Here is a 19,836-nt window from a genome sequence, read left to right as displayed (position 1 = left end):
GTATGAGTAGCACAGCTTCAAATCCTTTCTTCCGAGTCTGTGTGAAACAGAGCAGAAAGCACTTAGTCCGAAAAAGTGTCAGTATGAGTAGCACATTCTCAAACCCTTTCTCTTCCTTCCTCGAGCTTATGTGAAACAGAGCAGAAAGCACTTAGTCCGAAAAAGTGTCAGTATGAGTAGCATATTCTCTCAAAAATCTCTCAAAATCTGTCTTTTCTGTTGCTGTCTTTTCCGTTATTGTTTGTCTCGAGACTGTGTGAAACAGAGCAGAAAGCACCAAAAACGTGTCAGTATGAGTAGCACAGTCTCATTTTTCTTTTTCCCATCATTGTCGTTGCTTCATGCAAGGCCTTGGAGAGGATTAAAACAATCACATTCACTCTACCATTGTCATTTATGCACGGTGCTGGGAGGGCGTCTTGACTGCCTATATCTAGTCACCTAGGCAAGTGATTGGTGCTTTTGATGTAGGAACTCATGTTCGCGATGTCAGTATTGTTGATGTCGGTATATTCATGACAATGTTTCGTCACATCACCATCCTCATTGATATACCTGGACTATGGATAGGTAAACACGAGAGGAGGGGCGTAGGTTGAATGTAATCAGGTTTGAAGAGAAAAGAGTCGATGGTTTTTAAGGAACCAACCGAACCACAGCGTCATGACTACATGAATAAGCCACGCCACCTGCTCAGCCGTTGCAAGCGAATTGTCTATTGGAGCCATATATGGAGTTTGTATATCCGGGCAATACTGATCCTTGGGTCTTGTTCCTTGACCGTCTGCGAGCGACGCCCAGTCTGCACGATCAATGCAGCCTGGCTGGAGCACCACGCCGCCACACGAACACCCGACCCTCTAACCCACATCAGAGTGGCAGAGCGAACACCAAAGGAAGAATGTGCCGTGGTCGTAAACAATCGGTGCCTGCTATACCGATTCATGTAGGGTCATCAAGAGAAAAAGCCTGGATGAACCTATCGCATGTTGGTATATGAATAGCTCTATAGAAGAGATACGGGATCATTGTGGCCTTTCCAAACCTTGACCATTCGGGTTTGGCAATCCAGGTCATCTTCCATGGCTGGGCGGGCTGTGGTCTCTCCTCCCATCAAGGTACGTGTTATGCGCAGGGTGATCTGAGTTAATGGTCAACATTTGAAGACAAGCTCTATGATCCGAAGTTGCGCAATGCTTGGTATCAATCCACATTTTGAAGACCACTAGACTAGCATACACATTGATGCCGTCAATGCCATCTGGATCAAAGCAACATGAATTCGTTCAAGGAGTGACAATTTAGTTAGTGGCTCACGAACCACTAGTGCCTTCCCCAGACGTTAGCGGGCACTAGTTGACGGAAACAGCAGGTCAAGCGAAGCTCGCCATTTTGGGAAATTGCAACGGGGAAACAATTCTAGCACAATTCCGCCTTTTATGCACCTGCGCCCAGTGATGTCAACGCCATTACCGAGCGATCTTCAGAGCCTTTCTATCGCAAGTCGCTCTGCCCTTGCTGACAAGCCACAACATGTGTGATGGCTTTGTCTGATGCGCGGGACTATGTGCTCACGATTGAGAGTAACAAGGATGAAGCCCTTGCTGTTGCAAAGTCGGCTGCTCAGAGTGAGTTGGTAGAACTTTCCGTGTGATCGGCTACTCACACAAGGAAAAGAACTAGAAAGTCATGAGACAACCCTTATACAGCTCGTCCAGTCTCTGGGCGAGTACATCAATGATGAAGACGGAAAGATCCGTGCCCGAGCAGTCTCATATCTAGTCGCCGTTCTTTCTTTCCTACCACCAAAATTCTTGTCCCGACAACAGATCCAGGTCTTGTGCCAATTCCTCTGTGACCGGATTGAAGATGGGGGAGCGATTGAGGGTCTTTCCCAACTGCAAATCCTTGACAGGTTTACAACAGACATGGCGCAAGCAGTTGTGAGAGCGTGAGTGCAACCCACCGCGCGACAGCTGTCCTCCGACATGCCCCAACAAGGTTGTCTGGCAGCAAGTCATGCTTTGAGCATATAGCTGACTAAGAACAGACTATTCCAACATTTCGATGACCTGCAGTCCTTGAATCAAGCAGGCAGATATAGGGTTCTTCAGCTGTTGAATGCTTTATTGGATCATCACCGTAAAGGTATGTTCGTTCCTAGGATTCGATCTGACTTGACATGGCCTGACGCACAAAGCCGTTCGAGAGATGGGCGATGAGTCCCTGGTGGGAATTGTGAACCTGGTCTCGGGCGAGAAAGATCCACGAAACCTTATGCTCATTTTCTCCATGCTACGAGTTTTGATGGTGGAGTGGGATATCACAGCACACATCGAACTCATGTTCGACTCCGTTTACGCATATTTTCCCATAACCTTCAGGCCTCCTCCGAATGATCCCTATGGCATCACAGCTCAGGACCTGAAAGATCGTCTACGCAACTGCCTGGCATGTACTGGACTTTTTGCACCGCATACTTTTCCTAATATGCTTGACCGTCTCGATTCAACATCAAATGCTGTCAAGAAAGACGTTCTCGCCACTCTATCTGCATGTGCAGCGAATTATGACCCCAAAGTCCTCAGCCAATATTCAATCACTTTATGGGATGCTGTCAAATTTGAAGTGTTGCAGGCACAAGAGCCCGACCTTGCCGAGGAGGCTTTGAATGTACTTCAAAGTATATCCCGGTGTTTGTCGAAGACTACTACTGATGCGCCTACTTCGTTACTCCTACAATACCTCAAACCGATCAACAAGGAATGCTTGGAGCATCTTCAACAGCCGGCATCTCGACAGGCTAAGGCGTCCGGTGACATATTGAATGCGGTTTCTTCAGCCTCTTTACCTGCCTTTGAGATGGTGATCAAGGCCGTCGGCCCTCCCCTTCTGACCATATACCAAACTGCAGAAGGGCTGGTCCATCAAAGAGCGGTTCTTGAGTTTGCGAACAAGTTATTCGAAGCAGCCCTGGAGGTATACGGATCCTGGACGACTCCCAGCAATAAGAATCCTGGAGGTAGAGAGAACATCCTTGGAGAGTTCAAAGACAAATTTGTGACCATCTACAGTCAGGCATTGATGGGGACAGTCAAGGAGGAGGTCTCTTTTCGTCTGACCGCGGCCACTGGGCTACTCTTGATATCGAAGATGAACTCATTACTACCAGATAACGAGATTGGACTTTTCGTGCAATATTTTGATGATATTGTTCTTAAAGAAGAATCCTACAGTCGAGACGAGCTCAAAACAAAATCAATGAACGCTTTAGCCGAAATATCCAAGTTCAAACCAACACTCATTTCTGATATTACCTTTCCAGCATTTATGGCATGCTTGCCAGATGCTGAGGGTGCGGCAGAATCCAGTGATTACAGGTCTGTCTTGGGTGGCTTGGCCGAAATCAGTGTTGAGAAGACCCTGCTCGAGACTTTGATGCGGCGTCTATTGAACAAACTTGATCTTTTGTTCAACTCAGAACAGCGATCATCATACCCATACACGATTGCAATCCTTGGCGCCATTCTGTATGTATTGAATAAGACGGTCAACGAACAGCAGGTATCGCTGGATTCTTACTATGAACGTGTTGTTGTTGGGCTATCTCGGAGGACAACTGAATCTCGGAATGGCCCACTTGCCAATGAGAATGTTGCTGACCTGATTGGTCGAATAATGAACCTGATTGTACGATACTCTTCGAAGGAAGCAATTCAGCGAGCTGCTGAAAATGTCTACGCCCTCTTTCGAGACACACAAGACAATGACAATCTTGGTTGGCTATCCATGCCCCTGAAAACCTCAACTACTATTATACTATCTACATGGCTCTTAGCGGCGATACCACGTCAAACGCAATCCTCCCTTTTGACGAAGTCGCAGATACCGCAAACAGTCGAGAAGCTATTATCCATCACATCGAAAGACCAGAACAGAGCAATCTTACAAAATCTCCTAATTCAAGTCTCATTGTATGTCAATAAGCACATGGAGGCAGCAGACCTCAATTTTGTCGATACTCTTCTTTCCAAAACCTTAGCATCCCTGAAAGACGAACCCATGGATGAGAATGAGACTCCGGATGTGGAAATTCGACTTACGTTTGCGTTGATCAAGCCCTTGGTACTTCGGTTGGCCCCCCGAACAAATCAATATCTGATCGATCTGATCGATCTTCTCGATCAGAGACAATATCCAAAGGAGGTGTCCCTGAGGGCAGCAGTCGGCTTTTCCACAATCCTTGCCCCAGATGATGTTCTATCAAAGACCAATGACGCGCAGATTCGCCTTCTCGCCCCTCAACGAGTGTTCCAAACATTAACTCCGCTTATCTCAGAGAAATTCAGAGCATCAACATCTCCGATCGAAAAGGAGAATTATCTTGTTGCTCTTAGCGGCATCTTGTCTACTGTACCCTCGGAAATTGTCATGCCCGAGTTGCCAACACTACTACCTCTTCTTCTGCAGTCTCTTGATATTACCGATCAGGTAGTCAAGATAGCGACGCTTGAAACGCTCGCCATTGTGATCACGAGCAACCCTGCGGCCCTGGACGAAAGTGGACACATTCCAGCTCTCGTCAAGCGACTCCTTTCCGTCGCATCCGTACCTAAGGCCAAAAACACCACCAGTAAAACCGGAATGAGCAAAAGCAGTGTTGGCCATCATGTCTATCATCCCCCAGCAGCCATCAATCTTCCCAAGACGCGCCGCCTGGCCACTCGCTGCTTAACACTTCTCCCCAAATATATCGCTGAGAGTACATCCCGCGCAAATCCGCTCTTGGCTCTAAAGCGAACGGTTCTTCACGAATTGACCAGCGTTCTGGACGACAACAAGCGTGATGTGAGGAAAGAGGCGGTCGATGCTAGAGCGGCATGGATAAGAGGTGTGGATGATGTTGACGATGCTGACGACGAAGAAGATGCTTGATGGTTGTTCACATTTTCCGATTCCGCTTTGGAGAGCGCCATGTTACGTATAGATCTTGGGTAATTCAAAGCGATGGACGCGCTGGCTGTCCTGAACGTACATAGTTGATTAGTCTTCTTCTGCCAAAGAATCCCCACCCACAAGCTTCCTTAACGTAGTATGCCTTAGAGACCATCAAGTAATGTCGCACAACTCCGGAAGGGTTTGGAAGCGTAGGTATGCAGTCAATTTTTTTGAATGGTTCATCGTGTAGTTTCCCGACCTGACTTGGGATTGCGTTTGCGCGAGGCTCAGACTATCTATATCCGATGCTTCTAGGCAGTTCCGTTTACTTATGTACTACCAATCAAGACGATCAATCACAAGGGAAAATCATGAGGTGCACATTTCATCAGAATGATAGGGAGAAAAGGTAGTATTTTGGTCAAATTCGAGGACAGGCAGCCGCTAGAACGCCGCACGAATCTAGTCGAAATGTTGTGTCACAATAACAGGCAGATGGGGGTATGGTAGCCGCTTATATATATATATACACATTGAAGCATAAAAGACATCGGAAGGGGAAAGGTGCCCACCACGCCGTTTAGGAAGGCTTGCTGCGCCCAATTTCTCCCCAGCCCGTCTTCGCATATCAACACGAGTCCTCACGAAAAGAAAATAATTCCCGCGAAACTCCATTTCCAGATCACAGGTGCGATAAAACGCACACCAGGGGATTTGACGCTGAATTGCAAGAACGAACGACATTCGTTGAGTGCTGCTTCGTCAATTCTTCTTATCGTTCTGTCGTCCTGTAGCGGCTTGTCGAATCTGCTTTTCAATTTATTTCCATACACATTATGACTAGAAAGCGGCCCGGTTTGAGTCGGATCCAAAACCAGGTGGATATGAGGGATATACATCTCATCCATGCTTAAAATCCCCGCCAAGGATCTCGGGAATCGACACTCCCCCGGGTGGAAGAGCTTGCCGCCATCATTTCGCTGTGGAGCAACGAATCTACGGGGCTAATACTGTCTCTTCCTTGTTCGATGCCCCAGTATGACATGTCTTTCTTCCGAGTCTGTCCTCGCAAGAGGTTAACCGAAGGCCTACTGGAGGATGTAGATTGCTTTCCTTCGATGAAAGCATCCATTCTCATGGTTGATGCTGGGTTGGTATCCAGCAGTATAGTCGGGAGTGGTGGTCGCCCCGAAGCACTTGCTTCGCTACCTCGGCGGCTGCTAACAAGGCTTTGCATCCCTAAGCTCGGAGTATATAGTCCTCGATCCGAGGAATATACTGCTGTTGATTGGATGCTGTGTGAGTATGTTGACCCCGGTCCAGGAAGGCTAGGAGTGGCATCTTTAGTTGAGAACGTCTTGAATGAACTCGGTGGTGCCCTTGGGGCGGTATTGCTCCTTTTCCTTGAATGGCGAGGAATGGTTGGTGGCAGTGCGGGATCTGTCATTGGATCGTAGAAGTCTCGTGATTGTGGCCGGAAGTCTTGTACTGGGAGTGAGCCGTCTGTTGTGAATGACCTTGGGCCGTGTCCAGTTCCGTTCCTGACTGCATTCTTTGCTACTCGAATCGAATCTCGAATCGGCCGCCGCCTAAGTGATCCTGCAAGAGACGGAGGCGGTGGTTGCAGAATTTCGTGTTCAGGAGGAGGGGGTGGGGGAGGGAGTGCTGTAAGCTCATTTACGCTAAGTGGAGAGTGCGAAAGGAACGATAGTGCTGTCAGCCAAACATAATGTCGTTCTTGAGAAGTCGCAGTGAACTTGAGCGCTCGCTGAGGCGTAAGAATTAGGATTGATCGGTTGAAGTGAGGTCCGATCAGTGATCCCTTCGGCATCGGATTGTCGTCTTTGACATCGAGTACAGATTTGATTGTCACTGAGAAAAATTAGTTAGGCGCAGGTCTTGGGTAGAAAATTTGCAACTTACATTTACGACCACTCTTTCCCATGAGGGCAGTCCCCGATGTTGGTTGCTTACTGCTCCACATGACAGCGCGCTCGTACGGGGCAAGCCAAACCCATCTCTTGTGACGGACTCCGTTATTTGTAACACTCTGAGAGATCTCTTCGACACTTTTATTGGCATCCCAATCGGCTTTATCGGTGACCCCAAATGATTTCCGTCTCCTAACATACTTGTACATCCATTCACCCACCATGGTTTGTGCGATTGAATCCACGACAGAGGTTTGGTGCATTGAAACTGCATCTGAGTTTGTCTTCGTGTGGGTTCCTCTTCGGCTGGGTCCAGTTGCGATGGATGGCCTAGGTGCACTTGCCTCTCGCGGGTTGCTATAAGGCTCAGCCAAGAAAGGTGGAGGAGTGGTCGTTGGCATTTGAAAGCTAGGCATCTCTGGAACAATTGAAACCCTTGGATCAATGGGGGGAGATCGACTGCGGGCACGTCGTGCTTGTGAGTGAGGAGAGATCGCAGGTCCTGACCTTGCTTTTCTCAACATCGGTTTCATGGTCTTGTTCTTTGGTCGCTTGGTTGGGGAGGCATTGCTGCTGCCAGGGGAGCTTCTCCCACCCTCACTGATGGACTTGCCAATTCTCGCAGAGCTATACCTCAGCGGGACAGGGAATGGTGGAGGATTGTTGCTGTCAAATGAAGCAGTCGTAGATTGCGAGTGAGACGACTGATGAACCGCGGCTCCGCTTGATATCATGGCCGCACGCCTCATGTTGTTGGATCTCAAAGAAGGCACTCTCTTCAATTTCTGCATAGCTGAACTTTGTCGCTGGGCCCCACTTCGAGGGTTGATACGAGCCTGGAATAGTATCGCTTTCATCTCAGGGGGTAGGCTGTCTTCAGAGAGTCGAAGATTCTCCAAAGCTACAGCTTCTCCAGCGTTTACTGCTGCCTGCTCATTGACATCCTCTAGAAGAGGGTCTTGAGAGACCATTCTCCCCGACCTGAGTGTAAATTTTGCAGTAGGCCGACTGAAGATATCATCATCGTGGAAATTATCTTCACCGAAAAGATCGTCCCGGTTTTCACTGTCGTCATCAAATCCAGCAAAAAGGCTGCTGGAACGTACAGGGCGAGGCATATTTGAAGCCAGATCTTTTGTGAGAGGTCCATTGTCATTCAGCGGGGGCGCTTTAGATGGCCCTGGAACCGAGCGCCTGGATCCGAACATGGACGCGATAGGGGGTGTTCGACTCCGGGAAATTGGCGGCGGTGCTGCTCGCGAGGAAATGGGCGGTCTGAAGTGGGTTGACAGAGGAACGGATGGCATCTCGGAGGGTGGGACGATCGACCTTTTGTCAACTCGAATTTCTTCGGTCTGCATCGATGTTGATGAATATCCGGCGAGAGATTGAATAGAAACCTGGGTACCGGCATTCTTAGTTCTGGGTGGTAGCACGACATTGGTTTCAGGTGTGGCAGGTCTTGATCCAGGAGGAATGATTGCGATGAGCGGAACCTTCAGATCCAGAGTTTCTTCGCTGGGAGTGTGTTTGTGGCTGTGATCAACAGAAGTCGGCGCGGCAATGGGATCCGTCTGTGTTCCCGTGGTGGCTGTTTCGACTCTTTCTTGAGTACTTTCTGGTATGGTGGGGAGCGCTGCTTCGCGTTTCTCAGGAGTGAGTGGCGGACTGGGTAAAGCTTCGACTGTTTGACAGGCGGACGATACCATGACCGGCTTCTGTGTTGACCAAGGGAACTCGATGCTTTCAATAGGGCTCACGGGGCTGTGGTTGGCATTAATTTGCTTGACATTGGAAGGTTGAACTTCTGTCGGCTGGTACTGGTTCGGTTTCTGGGGCGACTCCATGATTGGCCAGGGGGATGGCGGAGGGGAGAATTGAATGGCTGTGTCAACATACTTGATGCTGATTCGGCGTCGAATGCCATCCAACAGCGGATAGGTATTGGAGCTGTCATGCTCAGGGCTTCCATTCCGTTCCAAATCCTCAAAATCCAGAGGAAGCCCAAGGATCTTACGCGCTTTTATGGAGAGGCTTGAAGCAGGGCGGATTTGCTCTTCTGGTAGTGCATCTGGGGATATCCTGCCGTCATCATTCTCATGGGCGATGGCCATGTCTTCCTCCAGCTCGTCAAATGCCAACTCATCGGCAAGGTTAGTCGAGACACCGTTGTGGAAACTCATAACCGAGACACGTCCACCGTGAGCCTCACTGTTGACTGAAGTTGCACTATGTCTCCGACCCCGTCGAGTGAGAATGGAAGCTTTGCTCGGACTTTCCATAACACTATTGCGGCTATGACACGTCCGTTCGGTTGGGGAGATAGGAGGTGCCTGATGTGAATTGGCAACCTCACTCAGTACGACTTTGAGCCGACCTTCTGCAATATGGACTTTTGTCTCAAGACCTCGACGCTCAGTTAGCCATGCTTCCTTGTCCTTGTCCCACGACGCCTGCGTTCGCTCAACATGTTGTTCTTGGCTCTTAGCTTTCGCCTGGCTTTGCTCCAGACGTCTGCGTAGATCGGAGACATCATCTAGCGCATCGTCTCGTTCTTTAGCCAACTCGTTCAATGCGGAGAGAGTACCTCCCTCGAGAAGTTGCATTTGACGTTTGACGGAACGAGTTTCTTTGTTTGCCTGTAGTAGGTTGTTGTTGAGTACTCCATTCTGAGTCTGTGCGGCGTGGAGGGTCATCTCCAACTTTTCAATGTCATCGGCACGGCTGTCCAAGTCCCTCCTCAGGGACAAGATCTCCGACACCAGGGAGGCATGAAGTGTAGGGGTGAATCTTCTTGGGTCAAGAGGAGAGATGGTTTCATCTAGGGCAGGATTGTCGGAGTCCTGACTTCTCCGTTTGCTCGCCCTATCGTCAGGCATTGGAGGTGGAGTGGATGATGGAGACATGTCGTCGTAAGGACGGGACCGAAGGGACTGTGAACTTGAGGGCGTTCGATAGGGAGTATCTGTGGGTGACGGCAGTGAATAACTCAGTTCGGTATCCATGCTCATCGAGATAGTTAACTGGTTATCCCACTCAGGGTTCAACTGGTTCGCCCACAATGCAGCATGCTCAACACACTGCTGTCTGCCTCAACGCGGCGAGATATTGCGTGTTCCACTCTTACCAGGCCAGCATAGAACCAGTCAGAGTGGCATTCAAATACATGGCATTGCCCACAGGCTTCATGCGACCTGGGAGGGTTTAGACCAGCAAGCCCTGCTTGCAGAATAGTGTAAGATGAAGGCGGTTAGGTATCGTTGCTAAGTAGGTGTAGATTAACCAGAGACCAGACACGCAGCGGGGGGATGCCTTGCGTTGTGAAGTATGCGAAGGCGCGCAAAACGGGCGTCAGAGGAGAGATTTTAGATGGATAGCAGGTAGGTGCATAGGGAGAAGGCTTGAAGATTTGGGAGACAGGTATCAGATGTTTTGGAGGAGTGTGAGAATTAGGATAAGTGAACGTGAATGGTGCTGCTACTTAGTTCGTCGCGAGGGACGAGGGATCCATGGGGATGGCATAGAACGGGCTTTGTCTCAGTCCCAAGTCGAGCAAAGTCACGACTCACCAGTCACCACACGCATAGTCCGTCCTCGAGAAGGTCGGTTTTAGGGACAGCAGACAGGTGGTACGCAAGGTCCTTGGGCCCTTGTCTGACGACTCTAGGCACGCCTTCTCTCTGGCGCAGCGCCAGTGGTACTCAAAAGGTCGTTCTTCTGGGGCGCGTCTGAGCCTCTGAGGCATGGAGTGGGAGTTTTGAGTTTGGGCTGATCGGCAGCGGTATTAGGCGCATCTCAGTTGGGGGCGCTATTGGCCAGCAGAGCTTCAATCGTGGGAGAATCGTTGTTCAGGGGCAGACAATGGAGAATAAGCCCCTCAGGCTTTGCGCGAGGCCTGTAACTTGTAAGAGTGGGTGGAGTCCAGCCAAGGAGGAGGAGACCTTTAAAATTTCCACGACTGGTTGAGAAATCTTAGCGTGCAGTGCGCCCGGGATTTCCACTAGAGAGCCTAGCCAGGGATCACGGAAGAGCTGCTGTTGGCACCCGGCACCGACCCTAGACCAGAGCCACCACAGATCCGGACAAGATGCTCAGGGTGGGATGAGAGGTCCGAACGACAACGGCCATCGAGCCACCAAGTCTATCGATAATGGGCAATTCATAGACACTCCATTGACCGCGTGTTTGATCCTCTACGCAATAGGTATTGATTGCCTGACCTCAGTTTTGAGTTGAGCAAAAGTCAAACGTGCAGAGGACGGAATGGAGCAACTCCACCAAACCAGACACGCGGGAAGGGCAATCAGTGTCTATCAACACCAGGACCAGTGCCAGGCACGGATTACCTAGGACCTGTTGGCTGTTTCCGTAGCCTGCATCTGTGCTGTCAGCCCGTCACCCGGCGATCAGGCTCAGGCTCAGGCACAGATAGCCCTTAATCGAGCTTAGACGGGGCGGGGCTGCTAGATGCACGTTTAGGTAGTAGGAAGGCGCGAGCCGAGAGGGGTTTCAACAGTCAGAACTGGGCCACCAGAGCCCTGTCGGGCCTAGCGCAGCAACTGGCGGTTTCATAATCCCCACCCACTAATCCCCGACCCAGAGGACCGAGAGGGGAGGCATCGGCCCTTTCCCCAAGCAGGGGCCACCAGTCCTAGTCAAGTCATAGCTCCATGCACGCGTCTCTTTTTTTTGGGATTCCTGGCACAAATATTTCACCTGTGGAATTTGACCTTCAGGTAGGCAGCCGGTACCCAAACCTTGTCTTGAGGAAGGTGTAGTAGGTATGTACATAGTGTTGTTCTTGTCTGATCTATTTCCACTTCTCGCTGCTGGTGTCATACCATAGGACCTTCGATCTTGAGATCCTGGTGATGTATGAGTAGCTCGAAGCCAGACTATTCACGTAGCGAGGCGGATGTGCAGCAGGGAAGATTGACCTGCGCACTCTTTCGGCTGGATAAGTCGGCATGAAGCATGAACTGTTCCCACTCTCCAGCGAAAATCCCAGTAACCACAGTCCGTGCGGGCCTGCGGTGCCTGCCTCCCTCACTTTCGCTTACTCGCACTGGGACCTGGAGCGTATCCAGGAAAGAGCAGCATCCTCCCCCCCAGAACGCCACCATAGGGGCTAAGCGTGGCCATCACAATTTTCTCACCTGTTCTTTGATTGTTGAGGTCAAAGTCACTTTGCACAAAGTACTCTGGGCCAAGCCCTTTCCAGGCAATCGAACGTTCGTACTGCCCACTGGCAAGGTGGCAACTGCTCATTTAGCTATAACTTATTACTAGTAGTATCACTCGGCTGTCACTACTACTGCCGCTGCCGGGTACAGAATTTCATCTGCTCATCGAGATCCTCCAGGTCACCGTTGGAAGCTTGAGCGGGCCACCCACGCCGTACCGAGTAGAGATTGCATTTTTGTCTTCGTCTAACGATTGATCAATGTCGTTTCATCTCATCACACTTGGTAACCTCATATCCGACCCTCCATCATATCTCATCAACAGCTGGACAACTGACACTTGTCATGCACGTGTATGTTGTAACTTATAACACATGGCTATCACAAAGTCACAACCTGTCCTCCATGCAATCAGGGTCAAGAGCACTCGGTGGCTTGAGACCGATCAAATTCACCTCGTGTTCGTGTTTGAAGCCCCAAGCTTTGGCATCGGCCAACGGAGAAGCCTCCCATCTCTCCACCTGTGGATGAATAGTACGGAGTACAGCGCACCTAGCTAATGGGGGCTGTCTCTGTCCCACTACTGGCACCATTTGCATCACATCAGTAGGATGTGCCCAACTTTTGATGTTATCTATAACTCTATAAAATTGCCAAAATCTGGACCCACATAAGGCTCAGAGTACCTATGTATTACCGGATACCTGGTAGCGTTACTTGAACAGCAATGTCATCCAGCCGATTGTCCCTGTCGTCGATCAAACTGGAGTCGACCATGGTCCTCCTGGCTTGCAGGTGCAGCTCGTCTGACGGGCTTGGTGGATTTCTTGATCCTACTAGGCTACCGTGCAGCAATTTTTTGGATGTCTCAATGGGTGCTCATGTTGTGGGGTTGCTAAGCTTTGATTAGGTGAGTGAGATAGTGCAGGAAGCTGCTTATGCTGTCAGTCTACGGCATCATCCTCATATTACCCGCTACTGTCCCGTCATTTGTCTTGAAACTTGAAATCTGTACTCCGGAGTACGGAGTACTCGTAGGTACCTTGCTACTAGTAAGTTAAGTACCTACGAGTACTCTAAAGGATTCCGGGATGAAGTTCTTCCTGCTTCGCCGTGCCTTGTTCCGGCAATGACACGGATATACTCCAATACCAACACACTACCCCTCACTGAACTGCGAGTTGCCCTCTCATGGTGTCTAGACATCCTGAAATGGTCTCATCATCCTTGACAAACTGACATCATTTCTACTGACTGAAAGCAGCACGTCATCGTATCGTTAGATAAGTTCTTTACTTCTCTACCGCATCCCACACATCAAGCCAACTCCAGTCGTCTCGTGTACCTCGCCACACCTCATCCAGATCGTAGCATTTGACACCTTCCGCCATGTCGACGACCAACCCTCCCAAAGCATTACTCACCGATGTATTCGGTACGGTAGTCGACTGGCGCTCCTCGGTGACCAAGCACCTCACCCTCTCAGCCTCTGAGGCTCTCAACTCCTCTACGCGATCAATCCCATCAACCGTTCGCACGACAGCCGCATCCGTGTCGTGGGCCGACATCGCACAAGAATGGCGCATATCGTACTACAACTTCACACTTAGCTACGACCCGTCAAACACACAAAACTTCAAAACCGTGGATCAACACCACGTCGAAGCCCTCAACAAGCTTCTGGTAGCCCATGCCCTCGAGGGTCTATGGACAGACGAAGAGATCCAGAAGATATCCCTGATCTGGCACTTTCTAGACCCGTGGCCCGACTCATCCCGCGGACTGGGACTTCTCAACCAGAAATTTGCAACCGCGACCCTGAGCAACGGCAACACCAGCTTGCTGTCAGACCTGGCGTCGCACAGCTCCCTGCCCTACAAATACATCATCTCCGCCGAGGACTTTGGCGCCTATAAACCGCACCCGACCGTGTATCTCGGCGCATCAGCGAAACTCGGCCTCAAGCCGGAGGAATGCGCCCTCGTGGCCGCACACCTGGGCGATTTGCAGGCTGCCAAGGCCGTCGGGTACCAGACGATTTATATCGATCGGCTGAGGGAGGAGTCGTGGTCAAAAGAGGAGGTGCAGGAGGCGAGGGCTGCGGGCTGGGTCGATCTGTGGATCGATTTGGACCAAGGAGACGGTGGCTTCCTCGAAATTGCAAAGACCTTTGCTCTGCAATGACTTGGGCGCCCGACTTGAGGATTTTGGAACGCCCAATTCGGTTTGGCTCGCGCCTTCTTCCCATGCATAGCGAACCGGTGAACAAGATCATTGAGACAATGTTGTCTCCATGGACGATTTTGCCAGAGTCTCCGAACCTACGTATGTACTATAATGGAGCGGAACACGTTGAGGTACATCATTGTGTTGAACAACCCTGATTGCCCAGTCGAGGACTTAATCATTCTTTGGTTTTTCGTCTCCTAGAGATTGGCCAACAGAAACGCTCAATGGCATACTAAGTCTGTAAGATATCCTAACCCCAAGGTTTAGGACGATGATCCAGCAGTTTTTTCCAGAAGGTCACCAGATGCTGTTGCTTTTGGAGCGCGGCTTCTGGTTGTTTCATTTCCTGCCCCGACAGTTACCCAAGCGCCAGCCACGGCCACTTCCTAAAAGCCAGGGGATTACTACCAATGATCCATTCTCTACAAAGCCAGATGGATGGGCGGAGCTCCCTCCTTCTTTGCCGCCTTCTTAGCCGCCTTGTACCATTTGGCATTGGCGTCGCTATACGTAGTCCTCCGCTTGATCATGCGGCGGGGATGGAATTCCCCGTTTTCGTCAAAGCCAGTCTCGCCATCATCCTCGTCAATGCGGCCTTTGGTAGACGGCGAGCCGGTCGTCGAGCCTAGCCCAGTGGTGACAGAACCAGTCTCGTCTGCAGGCGAGTCGATGTCAGCACCAAACAGGGCACCCATTCCCCCTCCTGCACCCGCAGAGAAGGGATTGTTACTTGTCGGGCTGCCAACGACGCTACGAGCCGAGTTGTCAAGGGCAAGCCCGTTCAACTTTCTTGTTGTACCACTGATTAGCTCAGCCTCCTCTTCGTCTGTCAAGGGTTGGATGTCCGGTACAGGCCCGCGAGGAATGATCAAGGGAACGTCCGGTGTCCCCAGAACCTCGCGCGCCTGGGCCTTCACGTAGCCATACTTGTAGATCTCAAAATATGTAGATTTTTTGAACGCTCCACCATTAGTTCGGTCCGACTCATCCCAATATAGATTCCGTAGCCACTTTGACAAACGAGGGTAGTCATGGCGAATGGATTTCAAGTTGCATTTGAAGATGTTGTGGTACGCAACATCGAACCTGGCTAGGGTCGTATACAGTCTGATGTCGGCCTCAGTAATGTGTCCGCCGAAGAGGTAGGGTTGATGGGCAGGATTTGCGAGATGCGTTTCCAAGCGATCCAGAGATTTGAACAGCGGATAAACGTTTGCATCGTAGGCTTCTTGTGTCTTTGCGAAGCCGCACTTATACACCCCGTTATTGACGGTGTTGTAGACCCATTCATTCATTGTATCGATCTCTTCACGAAGATGTGCTGGGTAGAAGCCTCCGCCTGCTTTATTGATCTCACGCTGATCCGGCTCGAGAAACTCGTCGAAGGAGCTGTACAGGATGCGGATAATCTCGCTCGACTCGTTGTTGACGATTGTATGTGTTCTCTTGTCCCAAAGAACGGGCACAGTGTAACGGCCGGTGTAATTGGGATCAGCTTTCTCATAAAGCTGTCTCATGTTCGTGAAGCCGTAGAGAGGTTCGGCTCGAAGTGACCCATTGCGACCAGTGAAGAGCCAACCATTGTCAGAGAGCTCGATGTCGGTTGTAATGAGTTGGATGACGGGCTCTAGGGATTTGAGGGAGCGGGTTAGGATAGTACGATGGGCCTGGTCGAAAACAGTTAGATGTCATCAGGCACGGAAACCATGAATCAAGACTTACCCAAGGACAGCCGTAATTGACATAGAGAGCATATCGGTCCTTCTCTGGGGCAAACTTGGCTTCAGGTGCTTTTGATATGGTATCCCGGAAGGAGCTAGCCTTTCTCACAAATTCGCCATTGGCATTTTGGTATGACTCATGTTGTCGCTGGGCTTAGTCAGTGCGGGACGTCAAAGCTGCTGAAGAGGTTGTGCTCACTGAATCTCCCATGTTCAATAGGACAGCTTATCTTGCAAGAGGTTAGGAGTAGTGTAGGAAAGAGGGAGAGCTCAGAGACCGAGGTGGGATATAGCTTGTTTGAAGCTGAACACAATGGGTAGCCCCGGCGGTGCAACAGGGTCCCCGTCGCTGGAAAGTGGATTGGAGAGTCCTACGCAGTGGTAGTGTCACAACTGCACAGATTCGAGAGTCGATGATGATAATGACAGGTGGAAGAAATAAGGCAACGATTAGTGAGTACGAGGCAGGTACGTGGTCGGAATCGTGCTCAGCTTTCTCAGCTCCGAGTAGTTTGTATTGGTGCTTACTTGAGCTTCATGAGACAAAACCCGCCTCCAAAAGCATTCTGTCTCGAGTCTCGAGTCTCGACTCTCCATCAGAGGCAGAGGGCTGGGGGAGGAGCCCCGCCTTCTTCGGCCGTTTAGTGACCAGAGCTCCCACACGTGATCGCCAAACAGGCCTAGAGACCATAGACGATACCCAGGTGGTGGACTGCGATGGCTGACAACTGAATGTCTAACCTGCAGAGAAGAATACGGCCTCCGAGAGCCTTGCCGATTCAGAATCAAGCCAATAGAAGTCTTTCATTATTCGCCTCTTGCCACCAGACAACGCCTCGGCAGAGATTTCTCAGGTCGTGGTTCGCTCTCACCGGGCGTACTGTATGTAGTTGACTCTAAATTGGGACGCCTAAGCCCTGTCTTCCGCAGACGTCATCTCTGTCATCAGAGGAGCGAAGAACGAGGCACTAGGTACATATCCGCGCAGGACCCTAAGCTATTCGGACAGGTAACAGTCCTGCATTTGACAGGCTCGATATAATGGTCCACATGCGGCACACGTGCTAGATGGCAGTGGCACAGAAAGGCACCTAAATGATCAACTCTATCATTCAAGTCGACAGCCATAGCAGCGCATGCCGTTGATCTGCTGCGGGGTGCTGCTGTCAGACTGCGTGGCGGACAGCACAGACAGCCCCGTATCTGAGTCAGTGATCGAGGAATATGAACAGTCAAAGGTACAAATTGTGCATGGGCTCCTACTCTGGGGTGTTTAAGACTGATATAAAACTTTAATAAACAACCACTCAGAATGTCGATCAGATCAGTGCTCTTATGCAGTGTACCTGAATTGTGGGTAGGTTAAGCTCATATCCATCAACTTTCGGAATGAGTATCCGGACTTGTGTTTATTTAGTACCGAGTATAGGGCAGATAGTGAGTGATTTCATTCCCATCTCGTTAATACATGCGGATATCTACCTTGTATGTAGGTGACCTATGGTGTGTAGCGGACGAAGTAGCACTATTAAACCGATCTTGTTGAGGATTGGAGGGGAGCGGAATAGATGTCTTTGGGCTCTCCACTCCAGGACGTAACTAACCTACGAATGCCTGTCAGTCCGGAGTACCGAGTACACAGCGGCCATTGATGTCCAGTCTGTCTACCTCTCAACTTCCAGCTCTCGAACATCTAACTAGAAAAAACGCACGCCATAGAACTTGTCCTCCCGACAGCTCGCATACATTCTAGTTACAGCAGTGGGTAAAAGCTTGGCGAGGTAACAAAAACGTCCCACCTCGAAAATCACACCGATCTGGTGTGTGGTTGGATTGTCTTGATACCCTCCCTTCCAGCGTAAGAAACCGATGTCCTTGAGAGAGCGGACCTGATACTTTCACATGAAGTTGCTGAAGTTCCCGAGTCTCGAAACCGCATCTCAAAGAAAAGTGCCACACATCCTCTCAGGCTCCTCTCCAACCGTGGGATGGAACAGATAAGGAGGAAGTTCCTTCTAATGAGATACGGGGCCTTCCCCACGCACTCTGGAGCATCCCACCCCAGCCATGTTAAGGGGATGATCGCCTCTGATAACAGATCCAACGTGGTTCCTAAATCCGCCATTTGGATGTGTCAGGGGAAACACTGCTCTCGATAACTGGTGCTAGTCAACTCGATCCTTTGCACTGTTCGAGGTACTGTATCTTATCTGATAGGCAATACATAGTACGGGAGCTACGTACATACATCTGTATGTATGTCTGCACTCGTACTCCTTAGAAGAAGGGCTGGAGAGCTTAATTTGCATCGTGCAATCCTTCTTGCCAGCTCCATCAGAGCCTGCACAAAGGCTGGAGGACGGAGTATCTGAGCTTTCTTCTGAGAAGAGTGAAGTCCTTCCCAAAGCTCGAAGATTGCTCTCATCCTAGATGAGGCGTGTAATCGTACATTCGACTGAGCGTGTGCCAGGTAGGCATGAAAAACGACTGACCAATGATAAGCCCCTGAGGGAGCATCTCAAACGCGTTTCATGCCCTGTGTTTCACCTGATCAAGGCATTCCTTTGGTTTTCGCCCACCCAAATCATGTGGCGCGTGCAGTATGCATCTATGGCGGGTCGTACGTACGCAATATGTTGGCGGTGATAGGCGGCATTATCATATTTCCGGGAGGCGCAAGAGTGAAAACTGAGGGCTTGTTGATGATTTTCGGTGTAGAGATTATCGTAGCGAATTTCCATGCTACTTGCTTATGGTCTCTGATCCCCTCCTAGAGCACTGGTCAATCGATTTACGAGGTCTACTTCAGCAAGCGTTGGTAGACTCCCAAGAAGGCATGTGGAGTTGCGGAGGACCGTTTGTCCTTGCAGCTTCAGACCCTGATTGTCCAGAATAGAGAGTAATGCTGCAATGTTCGACATGGGTGCAGAGAATAGGAGGGGATTGGAAACCTTGGTACATGTCCATTAGCCAGGTAAGTAATTGAACAGGGACCATGAGTACGAGTAACGAATTCCTGCGTCTTTCTTTGAGCGAGCTTGAGGTTCCTCAGATGGAGCCTAAGGGGCCCGTCAGCCTAGTCAACCGTAACCACGGACCATCCAGGATAAGGGTAAGACCGACAGACAAAGTACCAAGTGCCCTCGTAGGTCGGGTAATATTAGGGATAGCATTATTGTTCATGTAATTAGCTTGTGAACAACACCCTAGGCTACTGGAAGCTGGGCTTGAGCAATAATGGATACTAGAAGGACGCGGCTAGCAACTAGTACGAGTACCTGGACCATCAGGGACAAATGCTGTGAAGGTGCCGTCTACTCCGTACAGAGTACGGAGTACTACGCAAGGTGAATTGCAATGGACTAGCCTGGGCCACAGGCATATGATTGAGACATCAGAGGTGATTTTTGGTTCCTCCGCGTAAGGGAGGCGGTCATGAGACAGTAGCATTTGAGCAAAACTTGGATACCCAAGTGTCGAGAGAATAGACTGCTGCTAGGCAAACCCCGACCGTCAGCAAAGCCTGTCCTGCTGCGACGATCACGAACGAAGACAAGTCGCACAGGGAGGGCAGCACCAAACACAAGTTAGGTACTCCGTCCTCCGTCCCTTAGCACTCGAAATCGTCCTCTCGCCGGCACCTCGTAGGCTCTACGAGGTCACTAACACCAACTATTACGTGCTGAGCGCTCCGTAGTGACCCTGCAAGTGCAGGTTTTAGCTGCCTTACTGGCGTCCAGGGAAGAGTGGAACGGAGGCTGAGATTCTGGCACCCTCCCCCGTGCCGCACGCAAGCAACAATGTTTCCGTGCTGGCCGAAGCCGAGGGCAGCAG

At 50.4% G+C, this 19,836-nt stretch overlaps 4 protein-coding genes across 4 annotated transcripts; 2 read left to right on the top strand and 2 right to left on the bottom strand.

Moving 5' to 3' along the window:
- Positions 1-2,211: 2,211 nt before the first annotated feature.
- On the top strand, positions 2,212-4,935 carry A1O9_01349 (uncharacterized protein; the record flags this gene model as incomplete). The annotated part of the gene is made up of 1 exon (XM_013410508.1): positions 2,212-4,935. The coding sequence occupies one exon, from the start codon at positions 2,212-2,214 to the stop codon at positions 4,933-4,935; it is 2,724 nt and encodes a 907-aa protein (XP_013265962.1).
- Positions 4,936-5,848: 913 nt separating this feature from the next.
- On the bottom strand, positions 5,849-9,874 carry A1O9_01348 (uncharacterized protein; the record flags this gene model as incomplete). Its single annotated transcript, XM_013410507.1, has 2 exons — positions 5,849-6,810; positions 6,862-9,874. 2 exons carry the CDS (start codon positions 9,872-9,874, stop codon positions 5,849-5,851), a joined length of 3,975 nt encoding a protein of 1,324 aa, XP_013265961.1.
- Positions 9,875-13,441: 3,567 nt separating this feature from the next.
- Positions 13,442-14,236, top strand: A1O9_01347 (2-haloacid dehalogenase; the record flags this gene model as incomplete). The annotated part of the gene is made up of 1 exon (XM_013410506.1): positions 13,442-14,236. The coding sequence occupies one exon, from the start codon at positions 13,442-13,444 to the stop codon at positions 14,234-14,236; it is 795 nt and encodes a 264-aa protein (XP_013265960.1).
- A 467-nt stretch (positions 14,237-14,703) lies between these two features.
- Positions 14,704-16,213, bottom strand: A1O9_01346 (glutathione S-transferase; the record flags this gene model as incomplete). The annotated part of the gene is made up of 3 exons (XM_013410505.1): positions 14,704-15,948; positions 16,004-16,150; positions 16,202-16,213. 3 exons carry the CDS (start codon positions 16,211-16,213, stop codon positions 14,704-14,706), a joined length of 1,404 nt encoding a protein of 467 aa, XP_013265959.1.
- Positions 16,214-19,836: the final 3,623 nt, after the last annotated feature.

The sequence above is a fragment of the Exophiala aquamarina genome (genome assembly GCF_000709125.1).
Source record: "Exophiala aquamarina CBS 119918 chromosome Unknown aczIA-supercont1.1, whole genome shotgun sequence".
In the NCBI taxonomy this organism is placed as follows: domain Eukaryota; kingdom Fungi; phylum Ascomycota; class Eurotiomycetes; order Chaetothyriales; family Herpotrichiellaceae; genus Exophiala; species Exophiala aquamarina.
The sequence above is the reverse complement of the archived record's forward strand: the minus strand, read 5'-3'. Positions and strand labels throughout refer to the sequence as shown.